The sequence below is a fragment of the Chiroxiphia lanceolata genome, chromosome 2, assembly GCF_009829145.1.
Source record: "Chiroxiphia lanceolata isolate bChiLan1 chromosome 2, bChiLan1.pri, whole genome shotgun sequence".
NCBI lineage: Eukaryota > Metazoa > Chordata > Aves > Passeriformes > Pipridae > Chiroxiphia > Chiroxiphia lanceolata.
In genome coordinates this window covers 92,186,820-92,210,884 of record NC_045638.1, presented here as the reverse complement: position 1 = coordinate 92,210,884, position 24,065 = coordinate 92,186,820, and the positions used below count along the sequence as shown (strand labels likewise).

At 37.7% G+C, this 24,065-nt stretch overlaps 1 protein-coding gene across 4 annotated transcripts in view; it reads right to left on the bottom strand.

The window, feature by feature from the left end:
* Positions 1-24,065, bottom strand: part of KPNA1 (karyopherin subunit alpha 1) — a 51,348-nt gene that overhangs the window by 10,839 nt on the left and 16,444 nt on the right. For all 4 annotated transcript variants that reach the window (XM_032679437.1, XM_032679438.1, XM_032679440.1 and 1 more), the window contains 6 exons: positions 20,788-20,919; positions 12,755-12,843; positions 11,379-11,478; positions 10,639-10,802; positions 9,399-9,477; positions 7,071-7,196 (listed from right to left, as the gene is read on the bottom strand). In XM_032679437.1, the coding sequence (XP_032535328.1) occupies positions 7,071-7,196; positions 9,399-9,477; positions 10,639-10,802; positions 11,379-11,478; positions 12,755-12,843; positions 20,788-20,919 (690 nt within the window). The remainder of the gene's footprint in view (positions 1-7,070; positions 7,197-9,398; positions 9,478-10,638; positions 10,803-11,378; positions 11,479-12,754; positions 12,844-20,787; positions 20,920-24,065) is intronic.

Sequence of the window (24,065 nt, the reverse complement as noted above, 5' to 3'; positions counted from 1 at the left end):
CCTGAAAGAGATTAATCTTTGACTTTCACTAGTCCACAAACTAATATGACCTTGTCAGTAATGACATATTTGCTCTTAATTAAAACACTTTTGAAGTCCTACTACCACAAACAGCATGTGAAGATTTTTAGATCACCTATGCAAACTACGATAAACCAAACACACTTTATAATTAAGGGAACTGGATGCCTGTGTAAACCACAACTCTGTGTGAATCGTGTCATTCTTTTTGAAGAAGAGCCTCTGAGAATTCTGAGCTTCTACCTTTATCACATTTTGTAAAAATGTGTTTCATTCCAGTGTTTTTAAAACTGACCAGGCAATGTATCATTTGCTACATGTGCCCATGTCACTCTTCAGCAAGGATAGGAAACCCTAAAAGAGGAAAAATACGGCACAGATGCTGTTGCTACCATGATGAGCCATACTCCATACTCCCACTTCCAGATGTTCTTGTGAAAATTTAAGGTATATTAGAAAAGAAGTGATAAGTTTCTTAACCTGTCAAGAGAAGAGAACTCCTATGATGTCTTCACTGTCAGACATGGAAGATTGTGTCTGATGTACTGCCTTTCATAGCTTTTCAACGGGTGGCGAAGTTAAGACAGATCATTTTCTGAGGTATGTGATAGCCTTTCATACCCTTCAGAAGGGTCCACAGTCAGGATTAAGCTTCAGTTGTGCAGTTCTCCTTCTGACTCCCAGGAAGATGTAGTTCCCCTTCTCCCTGACTGGGGAAGCTATCCACTGAAGTACAGCAAAGCTGTATACAAACTAGGAAATTAACAAACAAAAACTATACTTAGTGACAATCATGACTGCATCAGGATATACACATCCACCCCAAACTTAAAAGCACAGAAATAAAGAGGGGAAAGACTGCTGTATTCCACCACGCTTTTCAGTTGCCTAGGTACTGTTGATAACACACTCTGAAAGGCTTTCACATCCACCTTTGGTGGGGAAATAAACCCAAACCTTCTGTGCTTTAGTAAGAGCTACCAAAAAAAGTTCAGCACGCACGTTAACACATCTCATGCATGTTAGTTTACATTGCCTTAATGCTATAAAGAGTTTACTTGATTGTGTTGGAGTGCAAATCTAACAGTGAAGGCTGCTGCCTTATCTTTCAGGAATGGCAGTGAAAGCCTTTGGAGTGTGCTACCAAACAGCATTGTAGGCAGTATGGAAGTGGAGATGAATATAGAAGTCCTTCCCTCTAACTTTATATTTCTATACTTTACAGTGGGTGGATGGAGGGAATGTAACCCAATGCAATCTTAAACAACACTAAATATAGCTCTGTCTGTTAATATTGATTAGGTAAAATACCTATTAGATTTACCAAATATTTTATTCTCTTTGTGTGAAGAAGGGATTGCTAGATTATGGCTTGAGCCATAAGAATCTACCCAAAGATTCCATAGTATTCTAACATCTCGACTGATCTGGAGCAACAACCCACTAGTCAGATCAGCTGGTAACTTGCAATAATGTGGTTTACTATGCCAGGCAGACATGAAAAAAAAAACCTATCAGGTGCTCAAATTGTTCTTGTCTGATTTCTGGCTAAAGACCGTGCATGTTCAAGATCCAATCGGTATCACAGAGACTGGAATAGGTCTGGCTCCAGTCAACGACCTCCAGTAGGAACTGTTGAGCAATTTGGAGGGACTGGAGAGAAAGGAAAATAAATTATTTACTTTAGAGCTGCATCTAGTATTTTAGAATTTCTTACGTAAGGAAGACCAATTCTTAAGCAAAATGTTTTAATTCATCACAATGCGAAATTAACTTAGAGAAAGAAAAAAAAAAACTACCAACTCACAGATGAAACAGGTTCACCCATGAACTTAGTTAAGTCAGATATGGTTCCCAGATGGGAATTATCCTTTATCCTCACAGCTATTAAAAACAGACTATGCTTTTATTCTCCATTTTAGTATATGACCATTTTTAAGAAACACTTTACCAAACAGCATTTTCCAACTTCAGAAATTACTTTTTTATAGTGTTTTTCAGCTCAAATGTTTACAATGATTTTGACACTAAGTAGGAGTTGCCTGAAATAATACCTCAGAGGAGTTTTTTGACAAATACAGACCTGTCAGCTCTGGAGCTGAAAGGAGGTTTCATTACATCTTGTATCTCGCACAACATTCTCTGGGTTGAGACAAGAAACTAAAGAATCAAGACCCTTTCTGGAACTTGTTACACATGTGCAATGAGATTTGCCTTTGAACACAAGATAATTGGTTCAATTACACCTGCAATTGCCAATTTTACTTCCAAGAAATACTGGCTTTGAGATCAAGTGTGTTGTAAGTATTTTCTACTGTCCTTTACTTCACAATTTTCCTCCTTCTGCAGTTCCAAAAAATCTAATCCTCGTGATGGACATGATTTGAAATATGTCATCATTACCAGGATAGTTATCTCCCACTCAGAATCGGAAACACTATTTTTTTAATCTCATTTTTTTAACTGTCAGTATAGATTAAATTGGGTATGCACTTAAGGAAGTCAGTGTTTCACTACAAAGCATGTGTGTGCTTGCAGTTCGAAGGCAGCTCAGTTACTCTGAATGGGGCCTGAGGGACTTTTAAAATGAAACAAAGATTTCAGTTTTCAGAAGATGCTTCTTTTATTTTTTCCCTGGATTTGCATAATGAATCAACATGCTTCCAGCCTTGGCTGTGACATGTCCTAAGGCAGATGCTTTTAAGCTGGATTCTTTTAAATCTGCATGTATTCTAGTAATTTGACAGTGGTTTCTTCCTGATACAAGAATCCTGAGAATGAAAGCTTCTATCCACATAATCAAAATCATTTTTCTATGCGGAGTTAAGGGGCTTTTCTTGTACTTCTAGAGAGTCACTGTTAGAAATGAAGGTGCAATATTAATGGCTCATGGCATGAATTTCCCTCTCCCTACTTCCCACTTCACCTTTTCAACCTACAACGCAATTCTAGTCTGCTCTCAGTAGGAAGGCAGATGATCTGTCACAAGACACACCAAAACATTTAAACACTACTAAACACACACATGTATAGACTAATGATTTTGTTCAGGTAGGTTAGACAAATTTTGTTTTAACAAAGGAGAGATTATTTTATCCTTACTTGTTTTCAAATAAAGATGTGATAACAGTTTAGAAGACCAAGGATTACCAGGGGTATAGTTAAGACTCTTCAGTTAAAGCCTCACTTTTACATTGCCTGAGTAGTAGATACCAAGTGTAAGAACACTGTGCAAAGTAGGGCAGGCATTTACTCCTTCACTTTAAAACAGGGCAACGTGGTACAGTGAATACTTATATAGAACTCACAGAAGTAAGTACTCTATTGAAATAGCTTCTGCTGCACTAGAATTCAAGTTACCTCCAGGACTCTTCACAACCGTTATCTTCAGTAGATCAAGAATATGAAAACAGAGAACCTCAAGTTTTGAAAAAATGCTCTAATAATAAACTTTACTTTCCACTGCCACTTTTGATACTTCTTTATGGATTGACTTGTACGGATACCTGATTTTCTCAAGCCCTTCTTAAGTTTGCAACATCCCTATACAATTTTGCATCCTGATGCAACCCTCCAACAGGCTTGGGAAAAAAACACAAAGTTGAGAAAATGGCTGGACTGTTCCCCAGAAAATACTCTTAGACTTTCCAGAAAAAGCAGAAATGGCCCTCCAGAGAGAAAATACTGTTTCTAAAGTGGTAATAGCAGGGATAAAGCAGCCCAAATATTCTTCACTGGAAGAAACGAAAAGGCAAAAACATTTTTACCTTAGTACAAGCAGTAGTAACTACCTTCTCTGTACTGCTACTTACACAGCAATTACAACTGCTGATGAGGGAAAAAGCAGTGGTACAGTTGCTGATTTTACAAAGCACTTTTTGTTAGAAATTCAGCTAATCCATGGATTAATGCACAAACCACAATAAAGGCAGAATCAAAATTCCTGGAGCTCTACCAAGGTTAGATTAAGTGACCCTATCATTCTCTACGTCTGACAAAAAACCATGAACTTTGGTGGTAAAATCAAAATCCTGTCAGAGGAAGCCAGAGCAAATACCACTGCAGGAAGTTTCCTTCCTCACAGTTCCACTTCCATCTTAGTCACATCCTTACACAGACAAGAAGGACCTACAGAGCTTTCTACCTCCAAAAGTTTTTGCATTTTGCCTACTCATTTCCTAAGATAAGTATCACCAAAGTTCGATGAGGATTTGCTTTTATTTCCAGGCATTTCCAGAAGTTTAGCAGAGACTGAGTTATCTTCCACAAAAGTATTAACTTTATTTCCATCGCTTTCTGAGATGAAGAACTCACTCAAGGTATTAAGGCTTTTAGGCTGTCCCTTCAGCAGCTGAATGCTTTTTGTAAGGGAGAAACATGAAACCAAAAGATTCCAAGTGTCAGCTGCAAAGGAAAAATAGTGCAACCTTTTCATAATCTTGTGCAAGTTTTCTGCAGAAAGAGAAATAATTCCACCTCTTGGGTGAAGAGGGTCAACCACTTCATGCTAATTCTGATCATACAGAATGAATAACCCAGTCACCAGTTTTAAGACCAGCAAGTATCAAACTGCCTTCCAAGGAAAAGGAGAGAGGGGAAACAGGCACTCCTTGGCCACTTTTGCCAATCTATTGTGGGGCTTGGTTCACTTTCTGTGTAAATATGCACTGTTCCTGCCTGGTTACTAATGAGTGAGACAAATATTTCTAGCATCTAATATTTCTGTCATTTATTTCTATTCCTCAAGGAACAGATGTCTTCAGTTGGACTTTAATGCATCCTCTGCAATTTCTAAAAATACTCTGTATCCAGTGAGTGAGAAGTGAAAAACCTGACTTCAAAAGAATTCAATTTTATTTATGTGAGACTTATTGAACTGCCTTTGATGCAAACACTTGTATTTATCAGATAAAGCCTGGTTTCAAGGCCAGGGTAGATGGGGCCCTGGGCAATCTGATCTAGTGAGTGGCATCCTCAGCCATGGCAGGGGGGTTGGAACTAGATGATCTCTAAGGTCCCTTCCAACCCAAGCCTTCATGATTCTGTGATTCACTACAATCTGTTTTTTTAACACTTCTGAAAGAGAGAGGGAATGAGGCAATGTTTTTTGCATTGGGTTTGGGTGGCAAGGTTTGGGGCGGGGGGGGCAGTACTACAGAGATAGCTTCTTTGAGTAGCTGCCAGAAACTTCTCCTATGTCTGATAGAGCCAAAGCCAGCTGGCTCCAAAATGGGCCTGCAACTGGCCAAGGCCAAAGTCATCACCAATGGTTAGTAACACCTCTGTGCTAACATATTTAAAAAGGGAAAAAAATTATTAGGCCGAAGTAATTGCAGCCAGAGAAAAGTGAGAATGTGTGAGAGAAACAACTATGCAGGTACCAAGGTCAGGGAGGAAGGTGGGGGAGGAGGTGCTCCAGGCACTGGAGCTGAAATTCCCCTGCAGTCCATGACAAAGATCATGATGAGGCAGACTGTTCCCCTGTAGCCCATGGAGAACTCCACACCCAAGCAGGTGGATGCCTGAAGAAGGCTGTGACCCCATGGTAAGCCCACACTGGAGCAGCCTCCTGGCTGAACCTGTGGACCCGTGGAACGAGGAGCCCACGCTGGAGCAGGTTTGCTGGTGAGGCTTGTGACCCTATGGGGGACCCATGCTGGAGCAGCCAGTTCCTGAAAGACTGCCTCCTGTGGAAAGGGACCCACACTGGAGCATTTCATGAAGAACTGCAGCCTGCGGGATGGACTCACACTGGAGAAGTTTGTGGAGGCCTGTCTCCCACGAGAGGGACACGATGCTAAAGCAGGTGAAGAACTCCTCTCCCTGAGGAGGAAGCAGTGGCAGAAACAACCTGTGATGAACTGACCTGCACTCCACAGGGGAGGAGGTAGAGAATCAGGAATAAAGTTAAGTCCAGGAAGGAGTGAGGGGTGGGGGGAAGGTGTTTTTAAGATTTGTTTTACTTCTCATTATCCTACTCTGATTTTGATTGGTAATAAATTCTATTAGTTTCCCAAGTTGAGTCTGGTTTTGCCTCTGACAGTAACCAGTGAGTGATCTCTCCCTGTCCTTCTTTCAACTCATGAAACTTTCCTTGTATTTTATCTCCCCTCTCCAGCTGAGAAGGGGAGTGATAGAGCAGCTTTGGGGGATACCTGACACCCAGCCAAGCCAAACCAATATCCTTGAAAGCCAAGCAAAAAATTCCCCTATGACAGCTGTTCTTGAACGAAAGTCCACATTCAGGGAAAACAAAATGTATTGAGCTGTTTCTTCTTCATCTAGCCAAAGAAAAAATTTTCCCTGGGGAAAAGATGTTCCATCTCTCATTTATTCCAGCTAGAGGCAAGTCCTGAGAATTCTTACTGATGGCTGATACTCAGTCCAGACTCAGAACAAAGATCTGATCTTTTGGAGGCCTTTTAGAGACTGACATAAGGGAGTGAGACATTTGCTTCTGTGTGCTATCACTTAACAAGAAAGGATTACAAAATTTGGTATAATCAGAAAGGACAAATCCCAATGCAACATGTTAGACAGCCTCCATTATTGTTCAGTTTAATAAACAGCAATTTTAGATTCGGCTAAGCATGCCTCCCTGTATCAGAAATTATAAGAAAATATAAACAGGAATGAAGTATTTTACAATGTAGGGCTGTTTGTAAAGTTATTTGATTCTCAAAGGTTGTAGCTCATTCTTTTCATTACTTGAGAATTTCTGTATCTCAGCAATTGTTAAAAGCACAAAGCAAATTATTTAGGACAAAATTTTCTTGACCTTAGCTACATTTTGTCATTCTCTAACATGGCCATCTTCCCCCCTTATAATCCGTAGATGATTAGAAAATTAAATAATTTAGGAGATGACTGGGCCATTGAAATATTCTAATTACACACAGAGCCCCTAATGTACTTCTTACATATAATTATATACCCGTGACTGTACATACACACAAACATGCCCTTTATACACAAAAAAGTGTACCACCTGATGTGTGTTTCTTCTAGCCTGCAAGACAAAGATTACTGACCATAGCTGAAAAGGTTACCTGGATCTGTGCTCTGTTTCCAGCTGTTATATTAGATATTGTCCAGCATGCTTCCTTTTTGATAGATTCTTTCGGGCTGCTTAGCAAGTGCAGTAAACTCTGCAGGGCTGAACAATTCAGAATTACCTGAATACAAAAGGAAAAACAAAACAAAACAAAACAAACCACACCTTAGAAGAAATTTAGGATAAAGAATCACAGGAACAAGAATACAATGTCTTGAAAATCTAAAAGGCATACCCCATCAGATGATCCCAAAAAGTTTTAATAAAAACCCCAAACCACCAAACATGAACAAAATAAAAAAATAGCAAGAACTAAGAAATAGATCTTAGCAGGAAAGCTAATAAGTAAAACAACTCAGTCACTCAGGTAAAAGATCACACCTTTATAATGATTTCAGTGTGACCTGAACACAAGATGATAACAAGTCCATTATGATCAAACAAAAATAAGATGATGGTATTTTCCTATATTTTTGTATACTTGTAAGCTCCAACTACTTCTGTTTTCCACATCAGCTGGCACTGTGGAGCAGCTGTTGCCAGTGTTGTGTCCAGTGACATTATGAATGGCAATTCTTATTCAAAAAATTACCAAAAAATTGTAAAAAACTCACAATTTTACAGAGCAGAAAAACTGCAGAAAAATTTCCATTTCCAAAAATCAAAATTTTAAGTGCTGAAAGTACAACAGAAAATGCCCCAGAACTTGGATGTTACAAGACAGATTATTTGATTATGTCATGTGTGATAGTGAAGGGCTTTTTGACATTCTAAAAGGTCACAACAAGGTTCAAAGACTGAAAAATGAACTTTTTTTTTAATTAAATTCCAACTTGTTACAATTAAGCTAAAAATTGGGAAAGTCTATCAAGAAGCACAGCAGTTTTGCCTTGTGTGGCAAAAGCAGACAGCTTAGAAAGAACAGTGTGGTAGAGAATTTTATAAGAAATACTCCAGTTGAGCTGAATCATAATCATGATTTCTGATCATGGAATCTTTGGACTGAATTCACTTGTTCTTATGTCCCTGGGCCCATACTCTTCAAATTTTTCGACTAAGATTAAAAAAGCAAAGGTTATGATTCAGGATTGTATCAGGTATCTGCTAGGACAAATATACTTATTTTTTTCATGCCTATTATCTCTGGTTTTAGCTATCTCCAAGCACTGGTAATTGTTAACAGTTGGAAATGAGAGAAAAGAGAAAGCAGATTTGTGCTCTAAGATTGTACAGAGAAGTTCTCAGGCAACTGGCTTGTATCTTGCATTCATATTCAGAAATGTATCAGCTCTCAAAGCTGGGCTCTTCCTTCTGACTAATGATTTTTATATAAATCCTGTATCATTTTTTAGCATACAGCACAACCTTCGGGTAGGACCATCAAATTATCCTACTTAAACAGTTCTCTAGAATTTTAGGAAAGTTTATGGTATGCTCCTGAAAAAATCATGCACAACAAAAAACCTTACAGATTCTTTTAGCTAAAATCTAAGATCTGTGCAGTATTTAATAACCCACGTTACATTTTAATTAGTGATCCCTTGTGGTTTTATCTTCACTGAAATTATGAAATCACAAAACACACTTTAATCATTCTTTATGACTGATCTGTGAAACAAATGCCACTGAAAAAAATACAAGAATGCCTATGCAATTCAGCTACACAAAATACATTGTAACAATCAAAAAATCATCTTATCTTCCTCCTAGTGATAAGATATTCAAACAGTGCCATGGTGCTGCTAACTCATCTTTAACTCAAACCTCACTGTTACAGAACTACAGAAGCATCCCAGTGACAACCTAGTGCTTCTGAGAAGCATCAGGTTTCCTGGCTCCCAATTTAATTCCAATGAAGTGGAGGGAGTCACTGCTTCCTACTGATGCTTCTCCAAACATGTGCTCAGACACAGCTACATACCATGCTAAATCTGACCAGACACTTGTTTTTGGTATACTCATCTGAGATTGCCAACAACAGCATTCAATGTGACAGGCCTCAGATGGCCCTACCACGGCACATCAATCAGCATAAAATTCAGCCTAAGAGACAGACCTGCTTCAAACAAACAAAAAAAACCCACCCCACCCTTGAGGGGTATTGCACAGCTCTCTGTAAGTCCCAGACATAGCTACCTAGGAATCACCAGCAGTTCAGGACTGAACAGAAAAACTGAAAACCACCACATGTTTTGAAGCATTTAGTGTCATCAATCCTCACTTTTAAACTCCAAAAGGAACAAGAGGAGATGCTTGTGAACAGGTTACCACAACTGACAGAAAGATGAACTGCAGTACAACATAAGAGAAAGTGAATCCATACCTGGGTCTGGATGTCATCTCCTGTAACAATGTTGCCAACAGCTCGTAAGGCAGGAGATACAACTTTGTAGTCATTGTGCCTAGAATTGACAAGAAAAATTAAAGTATTAACCATCCTGAGGCATCTCCATCTTTACATTCTCAAGGAAGGAACATCCATCAGCCAAGGGGAAACTTCCCTGTTAAGTCTGACTTAACTCTCATTACCTGAATCAAAACATTCTGATTTTAAACTAATGGTAAGCCTTTCTAGGGTTTCTAAATATTTAGGCCTTCAGACATCATTCGGCAGCATAAAAATAAAATATCAGAAGAATACAAGTACTTCAAAGTTTAAGCATCCTTGGAAGGGAAAAATAATCAGCTTTAACTATAAAATATACTTAATGTAGCACACAAAAAGGCAGAGAATGAGACAGAATAATAAAAATAGAACCTGTGTGTTTAACTCATACAGCTGTTTGATCACCCTCTGTCATCATATGCATCCCTCCATCATCATTGTTAAATCAGGTTTAAAATAGGAAGGGTGAAGAAAGGAATTTTTTTCTCAAATGAAAACACTTGTTTATAAAAAGCTACTTACAGGCACTATGTTCTATTCATTAATCCAGTATCACATTCGCTTTAATGTTAAAAACCTTAATAACCTTTTTATTTACATCAGTGAAAATCATTATTCCTTTTTCTTAGGCAACTGAATGTTCCACGTCCTGACCTTAGGCCTGAAGAAATGGCTCTGAACAAGGCCAGTCTCTGACCCCAACTCTCACAGCTACACCTTACTGACCAAAGTGTGCATATACTCTTCTACAGTAAGGGCTTAGGAAATTATTTATATTTCAAGTTCCTGGTACTGTCAATTCTAGTAAATTTAACTATTTCTTACATTTCTATCTTTGTTATCCTTTTGCAATTTCCTTTTCGGGAAATATAACATGGCCTTCAACAGCACAGGGAAAATTCCAGTATATATTATGGATTTTACAAAAGTGTAACTGTTAGATGCAGGGAAAAAAAATCTCTTAAGAAATAGCAAAACTAGCACAAGAAAAGTTCCATTGTTTCTGTTACTCATGACAAACAGAGAACATTGAACAGACAGGTAAAATTAAAGCTCGCATCTTGCTCTTTGGAAAATTATGACATTTCAAGACGTATTTAATTGAACTTCCTATTGTTACAACCTTGATTTTAGGGAAAAGAGTAGACAGTAAGCTTGCTCAGAACAAGTTTCTTACATTAGCAGTTCCACAAGTCTTCTGCAGACTCCTGCATCAATCACAGCCTGGATTTTATCATTGGGGCCATCAGACAAATAGGACAAAGCCCAGCAGGCATCAGCTAATACATCTGTATCATTGACAAAGAGCAGCCAGGAAAGCACGCTAAGACAAGGTGAAACCTGTAAAATATTAAGAGGAGAGACATAAACTGTACAATTAGAAGGGCCAGTAGATCTATGATTATGTCAGCTAATTTTGTATGTGTCATTATAGGCTAGGCACTGGCATATAGGCACTGGCATATTAAGGTTCAATACTTAGAACTAATTTCAGACCTAGGTAGCACTTCTGTGCAGGGCTGTAGCTACACATGCACAGAGGAGCGTGTCTGCAGAAAAGCACTATGACAATTCTTCAGCCTCTGCAGTACAATGTCTTAAGTTGTCTACGGCAACTTAAACTCATACTTGTCTGCTAAGATGTGCCACACATTGCACTACAGCAGCCAAGATGTACAGTGTTGTTCTGCTAAGGGATGGTCATCTCCAGTACAGGAACAGCAACAAAGTCAGGAGGCAGTCATATGAAAATAGTGGTTGTGAATGTCTGCCCAAAAAATTTCATCTATAAGAAGCCCATGATATATTTCAGAATTTCTCTGACCCGTTCTTTCCATTTTGTTTAACTTTCACCACCCTCACTGATTATTTGGCTATCACCACTTCACAACACATTTCCTTTCAAGCAGCTCTTACCTTGGCAAAATCAGGAGGAGGATTTTTCCCTCTGCAGAGGTTGGATAGAGCCCATACAGCATTTCGAGTCATAGTGAGACGGTTCTGTTTTGAAAGTAATCTAAAACAAACAACAAAAAATTCCAACCCTTGCCTTTTAAAAATCAAAGCCAGGCAACCCTGTAGGGTCAACTAAGTGAATCATTAAAACAAACTCACTGTAACATACACCAGGGCAAAATACAGTAAGATTTTTTCCTATAAAATTGCATTCTGAGGAAAATCATCCTTGATAGCTGGATACTAACACATATGCTAGATAAAGGAATCTAGTATCCCAATAAGTAAAATAACCATTACACTAAAAGTGTGTTTACTTAATTGCTTAGATACCAATGTGGCAGACTGACAGTCAAAAAATGCAAGAATTGTGACAAAATTACTCAAAGAAGGAGGACATGCAGGTAGTTTTGGAGAGTTCTCTCTTAGCCAAACTGAATTTCTATGTCAGCCTCAGACTATGAGCCCCACTTTGGCATAGGAAAATGCAGAAAGGCAAGACCCAGTTTTCCCACAGGACAGTTTCTTTTTTCCCATAGTTATCCCACAGTGTTTTTATGAGAGCACTGGAGAATTCTCCTGCTGCAAACAGAATCTGCAAAGGAGAGAGACTGAGTAATCGTAATTTGGACATGACAACACAAGATGGTGTCACTGTTTCAGCAATAATATGGTCCTTAAGCAAAGAACCATCAAGATAATTAGCAGACTAGAGAAATGGCATGCAATGGGATTTGTTCAGCCTTAGAAGGAGATTGTGTAAGGGGAGATATAACTGCCACTGGCAACAGTTTAACAGGTGGATTGAGAAAACAGGAAGCCAGATCCTTCTCACAGTTGCATAGTGACAGGACCAAGAGGCAACCATCACAAGGCAAAACAGAAAATTCTGATTAGGTATCAGAACACCACGTTTCACCATGCCACGGTCAAATAATGCAACAGGTTGCCACAGGTGGTTACGGAATCTACTTCTGATGTTCCAAATTTGACTGGTTAAGTAGTTGAGCAACCTAATCTGATCCCACCTGCTATGAAGAAAGGCTTTGAGTAGATGACCTCCAGAGGTGTCTTTCAATTTAAATTATTCTGTGACTCTAAAATAAGCCCAGGCATCCACCCACACTGTAGTATAAAACAGTTCCAGCTTAGCTGCTTCTAAAACATGTTCTCATTTTAGGTTCTCTAGTAAAGTAGTTCAGGACTCCCCACTAAAAAGTCTGATCAGACCACAATTAAAAAAAAAAAAATTATTATTATTTGAGGAAAAAAACCCAAATTTCAGTCTTATCAGACATGCAAGCAAAATTCTGGAAAACATATTAAAACAGACTTACTGCAATAAAGGAGGCAGGATATTACAGTCCAAAACATAATCTCTGCACATAGTGCTGTCTCCAGCAATGTTGCCAAGAGCCCACACTGCCTGTAAAGAAAAAACAGAATAGTAATTGCTTTTATTCTCAAAATTCCACCAATTTAACATATGTATTAGAGTTGGGAGATGCTCTGTTCTAACTGTTAGATCCTGGACAACATAAGAAGGGCAATGCATTCTGGTTGAATATTACAGTCAAGCTCATTATATGATTCAGGAATATTTATACAGATCTGAGAGGAATACCATAACAGCCAACACATATATCTCCAAAGACTCTGTAGGCAGACATAGCCTTGCTCTGTCTGCAATATAAGAGATAAGCTCGTCTCCCCAGGCTTAGTAACATTCTGTTCTACACTCCTCCTTGTTCAGAGCTAATTTAAATCCAGATGTTCATACCACAGGTCAAGCAAGTCTGTATCTACCCAAAAATGCTGGTGTGGAACAGCCCATGTTAGTATTTCCTAAAAGCCATAAAAGCATGCATTATTTACACAGTCAGATAAGGATGATGACAACAACTAAGATAAAGATGAGAATCTATATGCAAGATAAACCAATATTCACAATCAAAGAGTTTTGATGAGTATTGACATATATTCTTTAAGATAAAACTATAGAAGACAACCACTGTTGCTGATTAAGCCATATGCATGGCAAATTGCAAGGACAGATACTTTCTCCCTTGGGCATCAGTACTACCATAACACCTCATTTTGAGAAGATCAAAAATATCAGAATTAAAGATGCATGAAATCCATCCTCTGTAATATGATGAGAATAAAATATTCCATTGTTTTTGATTTATACATTTGGGCCAAGTGGCATTTTTGATATCACTGTCCACTAGTATGAGAGCTATAACTAAAAAAAATTACTAGCATTCTATGTGAAATATAAAAGCGATTTTATGAATTCCATGCAAATTGCAGACAATATTTCGTCACACAAGAAAGCATACAAAATTCACATTTGCTATTTATTTCAAGTTAGCAGAAGGCTAAGTCACATCAAATAGATACATGTATCTGCTTATTTGGTTGGTTTATTTGGCATTTGGCTTCATAGATACATGTATCTATACAACCACTGGAAATACCTCCAATTCTGCATAGAGGACAAAAGCAATCTTACTTATCATGGATAGCAGCTGAATGTCCTCCTCAAATTTCTCTTCAGTTAAAGGCTATGTATTTAGCTGTAGTAAAATGTGTTACAGTGCATAACTTTCTCCAATTGAACATAGGCAAGTTCCTCAAACAAAATAAATGTGTTTTTCCCTACCCCTATAAACTGCTCCTCTAAAATAATTGACAGAATAAGCCGAATTTGTTACCTAAAGGTAATTCTTGGACAATCCAAAATAAACTTATTTATTCACTTTCAACGTGATGTCAATTGATTTACTGCATTAGATTTTTCCTGTAACATGTTTGTAAACAGTGGTAAAGAGATGCTACTTTGAAAACAAGACTTCAACCACTCTGGAGGCCCAAATCCACTAGCAAACCCTGCAAAACTAATACAGCTAAAACCAGATGTATATACAGATGTCAGCTTGCTAGATGCAAAATAAAAAGATGACTCCTCTGTACCAGTACTACTAACAATACCATAGGATCGGAGGTCATTAAACTGCAAGTTGTGAAGAGACTAGGAGACTGTTCTGGGGAAGGATTAGTCTGTTTTGTTTCCTACTGTTTTCCAGGCTTCTGCTGTCAGCCACAGCCAGAGGCAGGGCACGAGACTATACTGACCTTTGCTGTAAAACAGCACAGACATTATTACTACGCAACATTTCCCCAAAACTGACCCTTGTCATGAAAACTTATTTTTCATTCCAATTCTTACTCTTTCAAACCTTTCAAACAGGTTATCTGAAAAGTATAACCGTGGGTCTGGCAGCTTCATGGACTCAAGATGCAGAAGACAGCTACCAGAAAAATTTAGCTTAAGAGACATTCTGGAAAACATCACTTGTGTTAGAACTGCAAGGAACCAAACCTGTTGCTCACCGCAGTGTTTGCATTTCTGCAGCAATGAGAAGCCTAAGATTTCAGACGGGTTCTAAAAAAACTTGTGGATCTTCTAAAAACATTTAGGGGTGAAGAAAGTTAGAATCTGCAATAATTTCCCCTCATTGAACAATGACTGACTGTGTGAAGATAGAGCCTCCTTGCCTGGACACCCTCACACATACTAAAATGAGGAAGCCGCATTTTACTTGTCTGTGGTCTTTGTTTGGCCATTATAGCAGTTATCTATTTTTAGGGTTGACAACAGTGATAATCACTTAATCCAAGAATCCATTCTGATCCCGAATGACAGGCTAGCTTTGCAACAGCAAGTCTCACATCAAAAAGTCTGACCAGAGAAGTCAAATAGCATCTCTACTGCTTTACCCCTCTTGATTTTTTTTTTTATGGCAATAAGACTTGGCCAAGTAGTCTGATATCACAGTAAGAGAGGATTGTTGAAAGAAATTCTTGTAATGATAATGACTGACAGGACACCAAGACACAAATAATTAAAATTGAAATGTCTTTAGAAAAATATGCAAGGTTTCCTTCAGCAAGAAAACATCTTTCCTTAAGGATTTACTTTAGCTCTTCAGATAAGTGATGAACGTAAATAATTTAAATTTTCCTCAACAGACATTACCATAAATACAAAGCTCTGTCACGGTTCCCACAGACAACACACAAACAATGGAAGTTTTGTCAGGGTTTGTTTGTTTGAATAATGTTCAGTGATTTCCATTTCTTCTTTTGTGCACTCCTCAATATCCAAATGCTTGCCATAACATTTTGGCTTTGTGCTACACATCCCCTATGTTTTTATCTTCTTTCCTGGATAGTTGCAGGGATATCTAATTCCGTTAAATTTCAGAGCTTATTAAATAAAAAAAAATTGACTCTAAAAACAAATTCCATTTCAGTACTTCCTAATATCTACATCCAGACCTGAAGATGGCAAGAACCTGTAATTTTAAAATTTGTAGCCTGACTTTTTAACTCACATCTTAGATAGAAAGTTGTGTGTAAACTGAACATGCAAATGTTGCCTCGTCAATTGACAGCACCTATTTTTATACACCTGTATAAATTTCCATCTGTTGCTAATAATGGAGTAGGGATTGTCACAGGTCTCCTGTTAATTTTACTCATCGTTGAACTACAGTGTTTTTTCCTGTAGTGCTGGATGACTTCAGTAGTCAGTAACAGTAAAGTGGAAGTTCTGTAGGGTACTGTTAAACCATATGGTGCCTTCTGTGAGTAATCCACGTGTTTTTTGACAACCCTCCACTTTCTCCTGGATGCCGAAGACTTTTAGCCATTATTTCATTATGCCTTTGGATATTTAAACCAAGTGCTAAACCAGCCACCAACAGTGCATAGAGTCTGTGCCTCTCAGTGGTGAAGAACTATTATGAAGTAAGAATCAACACTTTCTCTACATTTGGCTGTTGACATGGAAAATGGATCTAATGCTGGGATAACGATGGTGAAGACTGACTTGCACACAGGTGTGATTTGGTGATCACAAAGAAGGATACCAGAAGGCCATATTCCTAGGAGATGACTCCTACTATGTCCTAACAGAGAAAACACCTTTCTTTCAGTGGCTGGGTGATCATAGTTCCTTATTTCTCTCATTCACCAAACAGAGAAAGTAGCTCATACTCACACCTTGGCTGTGTTTCCTTATTTTGATTACTAAGACCCAGCTAGTAGGACCGCTGAGGTAAAAGCCAAACAGCACTTGGACACCAGACTTACAGGTCACCTCGGGGAAGCAAACAATGGTTTCCAAAAGGAATAGCAATACAACTAGAAATGGAAAAATACCAAGGGAAAAACACATAGGTTACTTCAGCTGAAAATGCAAACCTCTCCAAAGCAGAACAGGACAGCTGGGGATGCTCGTGCCATGGGCCATCCAGCAGAGCATGATGACACAGATCTGTCACCGTGAGACAACCTCAGTCATCATCGACAGGGAGCACAATGCCTTGCATGGTTTTTGAAGAAAATTCAATGTTCATCACAAATTGACATCTGGGTTTTAAATACTGCAGCATGGACAGTCAGGAAAGAACTGCAGCTAAAACACTGCTGAAGCAAGATCAGCCTTAAGCATGTCTAAAGGCTTGGATGGAGTTCTTCTATATAAATAATTTCAGGCAAGCATATCAACATTTCTAGATGTCTTCTGGAAGAAAACAATTGTGATAAGTGGAAGAAGGCTAGGACATATGCCACTGACTAAATCTAAAAATCAGTACACAGAAACAGGGAGAGGTGAGGAGACGTAGCCAAAGTGTTTTTCATAAATAATGTAGATTCTGTGATAAATTCAATTTCACTGACAGGTAAAATGGATGCCAAATGGTTTGACCACTGCTCAAAGAGAAAGACCGACATATAATCTGAGAAAGACTGATATACAATGCAAGCAATGAAAGAGTTTAAGGATAATAGGGTAATTAAATGTCAGTTCAATGGGAAACAGATCTTGTAAGATAAATAATTTCAATACATATCTTATTTATTAAACACAGTTACAGAGATTCCCTCACAGAGTACTATAAATCTGCTGATTTAGAATCTTCACTGGACTGTAACTAGCATACACAAAGGAAAATGTGCCACACATTAGTTTAAAACTGGCTTATAAATATGAAAATACACGTGGGAAAATCATGATCAGAAGATAAGGTAAACTGGATTCTGTTCCTGAGCCACTGTTAAGGGAAGTTTCAAATAAAAGACAAAAACAATGGTAAATCTTTAAGACTGACTTACTAGAAGGCAAACACAGTGGATAATAACTAGCCAGTAAGTAAAATAAAAATATTAAAAATATTTTTGTTTATGTTATATTACATATTGAAAATTATATTACCACTAACATTTCCTTCTACAGAATTGCTATCCCCTTTAGAACAAAGAATGGCTTACTGAACATAGCCTTCAATATTTCTGTTTCTCTTCACCTTTTGCTATATGATTGTAGGGTTAGCTTCTGGCCCATCTGCCCTGAACATGTAGTTAATTTTTTTTGTATTTTCCTGCAATTTTTGTAATTTGTTGCAAATGTAGCAGGAGTTGCTTGCAAATAATAATCTTCCACTGTGAGACATGATCAGGATGATCATTTTACAGGAGAGAAAATTATGACCAAATATCTTCCAGTTTCAAAAATACAGCTTGAGAAGCCCAGGACCAGATCTGCTCAAAACACAGGCCTAACCATAAAAAAAATGCTGCTGAGTTGTCCTCAACTACTTAAAAAATGGAAATATTTCGCATTGAGCATATAAAAGCCACAGAACTAGTATCCACTTACTGAACACTGATAGGAGCAAATCACCCAGCATCAGACATCAAGCAATAGAAACATTTTTCTCACAAACCTACAGTCTCCTTAATTGTAAGAACTTCTTTCCTATTCTCCTTCATACACTATAATGTGTTCCAACTTTAACAAACAGGATCACAGTGTGACAAATAAAAGCCTTCTTTACTACCCATTCATCTGTTACCAGGGCAACAAGCTGTGCATATACTGCATGAGACAAGAGTCATCTGGAAAAATACTATGCAATTGTGTACTAATGCTATCCTGTAATATAGAAGTACAAGAGCTAACTTTTCAGTGCTTAATGCTTTTAATTTTTGTCTTGGATGATATTGTGGTGAAGTGCTTGGGTTTTTTTAAAGCTGTTGGAAAAAAAAAGAGAATTTCTTTTATGTTGGCCTGTATTAAAGCAAGGTGTGAGCAGGGCTGCAATCTCCAGAGCTGCAGCACAGAAGCCCACTATGAAAAGGTGTAGGTAACACTCTGCAGGGTACACTTTCCTTCTTTAGCACAGCTTACTACAGAGCAATTTTTAACTGGTATTTAGAGATTACTGGCAATAGAGAGATCATGGATTTAGCAGCACCTGAACTGCATAGAAGAATATTTTTTGGTAATTACAACCAACCCACTCTGCCTGCCAGCAATCTGAACTTTAACAAGTCAGCAGTTTATTAGGAGGCAAAGGGGGAAGGAGACAGATAAACTACGTAACTGTGGCCCCTAAGCTCTTCTGTTATTTCACCCATCTTAAGACTGAAGGCTGCACAACTTAATGTAACCAGGTTCACTCTTCCCACCTGCTCTCTGAACATCAGCAACAACCTAATGAAAAAAGCAAGTTAGGTCTTGCACAGAAGACTGACCACTAGGAAAAGTAAAAAATAAGAGTAGCCCTTACCATACAATTTGGAAAGTAATGCCACCAAGTTCAAAAAACAAACTCTAAAAGGCATCATATAGCTAAGTATGGATGGATTTTCACATGGGCAGAACATAGCATTTATGTGCCATTTCAGCAAGCTCCCTATCACATTTCTAATTTCTACAACAGCAGCAGATTCATTTACTCAAAGCTAAAAAAATGGACACAAAAATACCCCTTATTTTCTTTAACATTTTCTCAAACAACTGAATTCATTTTCTCCTAAAAAAGCCTTTTCAAAAATAATTTAGCCTGAGACAGAACACTGAAAATGGAAAGTTGCAAAGTGGAAGAACTTGAAAGCTATTAAGCAACTGAGGGAAAAAAAAAAAAAATCTATCTTGTGGAAAAAGTTAGGGAACCTGAAGTACAGGTGGTACATTCTGAACCAGCTATAAGAAAGAAAGGTAAGTTACACAAAGCAATCCAATGTTTATGAGTCGGGACTCCTCCAGTCATGCATCTCAATACAGCCAAATGCAAGGTCAGACATCCAGGAACAGAGAATAGAGGTCACACTTACAGGATGGAGAACTGAACCCTGGAAGTCAGTGACTCTGAAAAGAACAACGGATCATAGGGGATAATCAGCTTAACCTGAGCTCGCAGCCAGCTCCTGTGGCAAAGGGTCCGCAAAGACATCTTGGATATTTACACACCAAAGTATCAAGTAGAAATGAAAACGAGGTACTACTCCTGCAAACAGCATTGCTGAAAGAGTGCTACTGAAATATCCAGTGCTTGTAATTTCACCACCACAAAAAGATATTGAAATAAAGGAACATTCAGGAAAGGGTCACCAAAAAACAAACCAAACACCACAGAAATACTCCTACACGAGAATTCAGCACTTAAGTTCATTTGCTCAAGCAAAGCTTAAGCTATGGCCTGCAAGTAGCTATAAGAAAAAACACAGAACTAAATGAGCAGACAACGAAAAAAAAACCCAAATACCTGGACCCAAATTTGTACAGTAAAGGTACTTATTTTCAATTTGGAATTAAGATTGGCTGAAACTAAATCTGTTAACACCATTAATGTTTCATCACCCTAAGTCTTCAAAGCAAGACTATATGTCTGAAATTCATCCTTGTTCAAACACAAGTTATGGACCTAATGTGGAAACTACTGAATCAAATGTTTGGTCTGTGCTTTACACTGATCCCTGTGGGCCTTAAAGAATATCCATCTGTGCTGTAACAAACTTAGAGAACAAACTACAATTTTCTTTTTAGGGAACAAACTATAATTTCCACTCATGCTTTATTTTCAGAAGAAACAGGCATGAACTTTCCATCTCTAAAGCAATTATTCAAACAAGGCTCCCTGAATTCCTCAATACACAGAAAAATACTAACCCATTAGAGATCAGAATACTAACCCATTATCCCATCAGCTGTGGTTAAATATATCACTTCTAGAAAGAGGAAAACACAATACTTGCTTAGATATCTTAACACACACTAAGCAGAAAGGAACTGTTGTGCAAAACTGCCAAATACTACATTTTCTCTAAAGGCCTTCTTACAGGATAGCCTTGTTCCTTTCTGGGGAAGGAAAACAAACAAACAAACAAACAAAACCACAAAAAAACCCCAACAAAACCAACACCCAAACAAACAAAACAAAATCAAACAAAAAATGCCCCAACTCCACAAACCAAGACATACACACACAAATTCAAAACTGTTTTCAATCTTTACCTGTTCCTGTACATCTTCAAACTCTGAACTAAGCAGCTCTATGAAGATGGGGACAGCTCCTGCTTGGATCACTATTCGAGTCTGGAGGGAATTTCCCGAGGCAATATTTGTCAGCACCCATGCAGCTTCAAACTGGAAAACAAAGTACAAAAGACAGTTTACAAGGAATTTTCTATGCTACACCAAACATGAAGACTAAATGTCTTTTAAAAATAGAAAGAATTGGCTTAGGAAAAATGTGAGATATTATTAACAGACAATTTGCAAAGTAAGATTCAGAATCATAGTGTTAAGAGTTATCGCTATCACTTGAAATAAAAATTGCAGAAGTTCCTTACAAGAACATCGGGTTTGCTGTGGCTTTTCAAATATTTCTTTTTGCTATGCATTCATGTTACCTTCGCCTTTCCTTACTGCCTAAGAGCCTATACACAAAAAAAGGTGCTTTCCCACGTGGCATGACACCTGCATTCATTGAATCACCAATGAAATTCCTGAAGATGCACGAAAAGACACTGTTTGAAAAAGCTTGACTGATATGAAGCAAATAAAAGACTCAAAGGAGACTAAAAAAAAAAGGAGATTTCTAAAACAATTCAAAGTGCTTGTCTCCAACTCTGGTGATCAGTATCGCTGCCAAGCGTTATTAAATGTACGATGGCTTTTGTCAAGACTTGAAGCAAAACCGAGATCCTGAATTAACACTAAGCATATTTTAATTGGTTTTTTAATTTATTTTTATTTTAATCTCAACCTGCAAAAGCATTAACTTTTTAAGATGAAATGCAAATTTTAATACTACCTGACACAGGCCCAAGAAAACACAGATTCTAGAAATCCAGACTTTGGTAGATTTCTGTATCCTTTTGGTTCAAAAATCAGTACATTACAGTAGCAAATTTAAATCTTATCAGACACTTTCAGAATCTATAGAATGAAAAGGTTATGAAAAGCTGAATGAAAAGGCAAACATCAAGAAACAATAGAAATGGAAAGCTGTAAGCTATAAATGACCAATTTTGATATTACTGATACTGATCCAGAAGGATTCCACTAAAAATCCTGTTGTATCTTCCAAAACTACTTGTCTCTGAAGAGCAGCAAGGACTTATATTTAGGGTTTAATCATAAAAACAACTCCTGCTAAGGAAATGCACCAAATTTGGAAATAGGCCTGAATAATAACTCAAGAATTAAGCCTAGACTTGTAAGGCTTTTCATTTTTAAGTGTTATTAAAGACTTTAGTTTTGAAAATACAATTAATCATGTCCTCCTGATCAGCTACAGGAGAAATTATCTTCTAGTAAGATGTGATCAGAATAAACAATTCCAAAATACATCACTGTAATACACAAAGAGAATGGTCTGCAAAATAAAGTGGAAACACAATGTCAAAACAGCAAGGTCCATCATTAATGAACTAGAAGCAAAACACTCAGGCCAGAGTTTAAGGCCAGCATAAAATGTACTTGTTTTCCTGTAATTTTACTTTCCCTGAAGTGCGTATCCAGCGTATTGAGACAGAGTGTAACACAACTATTAGTCATCTTTCAACCACAGAGGTTTCTTACTCATATTTTAGAACTTGCCCTTAGGCTTCCTAATGGAAGCCACCAGCTTGAACTATGCACAGCTTGGAGACTCACACTGTCTCCAGTATAAGTCATGGAAAGGTGAGTGACAGTTCCTCCCTCTCTGTGGACACCTGACTCTCCAGGATGTAGAAACCAAGAACAGTTACATGCAAATGGCAAAGGTATCTGTGTAGTATTGTTCTTTTTTAACATTTCTTCCCCTCATCACAACAATATTTTCCACATGAAACAAATGTATTTGTTCATGTATTGTGTAAGTGACCATAGAGAAGAGGGGAGCTTTTTTAAGCCTGGAATTCACCTTGAGTAAAAACAGGACAGAGGAATTCCTAATAAATTAGGCCTTCCTACCACTGATATCAGAAGTCTAGTTTTTACAGAATATTCCATTGACAACAGTAAAGAAAATGGAGCATAAAATCCCATAAACATTCAAGTTCATTAACATGGAAGTTTCCATATTCAATCCACTATACAAGTAGCTATACTTCCTACTTCACTATTTCAGAATGAGTTGAAAGTCCTTTCCTTCTACAGCTAGGCTACAGTCAGGAATGCCTAGAATACCAAGGTCAAAGGAATACTTCTGGAAACAAGACAAACAATAAAAAGTGAAGACAAGAGGAACTTCCTAACTGATCACAATAAAAATCCCACATACAGACCCTGAATTGCCAAGCAGGTAGAGAGATTTGGCAAGATGAAGAAAAACTACCCAGGTTGAATGAAATATCAAGAGCAACAAATTCACTTATATTTTCGCTACTTTCTTAAAAATTCTTCAAAGGACAAACTTGCAAGTTTCCACTGACTGATTTTTCCTATTTCCATGTAAAAATCAATACAGGTTACACAAATAAGGCCACAAGAATTGCTTCCATTTATTTGCCTGTCTTAGGTTCTACGTTAAACCCCTACAACTGATAAAAATCATTCCATTTTTTTTACATCAGACAGCTTACAAATTCTCCACTGAATTGCAAACTAACCAGCTTAAATCTGACACATACTCTTAGTTACTGTCCACAAACTCCTCAAAGGAGAATTCCAGCCCTCTGGAATTCTGTGGATATCAATCTGAAAAGTAATACCTATAAAAAATTTCTCTAATGTGTAAGAAAGCTATCAATTTTCTGTATATCTCCATCCGCAAAATTTGGACTTCGCGTGGCATTAACAAACCTGTTGCCCTAGGGATTTTGAAACAACACTGATTCTAGCATATATGTTGTATTTAATGGTTACATGTTAAATTAACATGTTTTACTAGATGATTTGTTTTTCTTCACTTTCTACTAGCCCAGAACAACTCTGGTCAGGAAAAAGGACAGCTGAAAATGAGACAAAGGTCCAAGAAAAATTAACCACCATTGTAGCAGATGCAATTCAGTTTTTCAAACCATACTAAGTTTCAAAGTTTATATGTTTATAATTACAGATTGTAATTCTAATTCTAAACTGTTTTTTAAATTAATCAAAAATTTAAGTCATAATTCTAAAGATTTAAAACTGTCAATTAGTAAAAAAAAAAAAAAGACGAACATTAAAAGCTCCAAAGTTTTTTAACTGTTGAGTTCCAAATTTCGAGCTCTGTTTTTGCTGAAGTGCACAGATCCCATCCTATCCATCACACAATGCATCTCAGACCTCTCTCTCTCCCATCCTGTCCCCAGAGGTCTTGC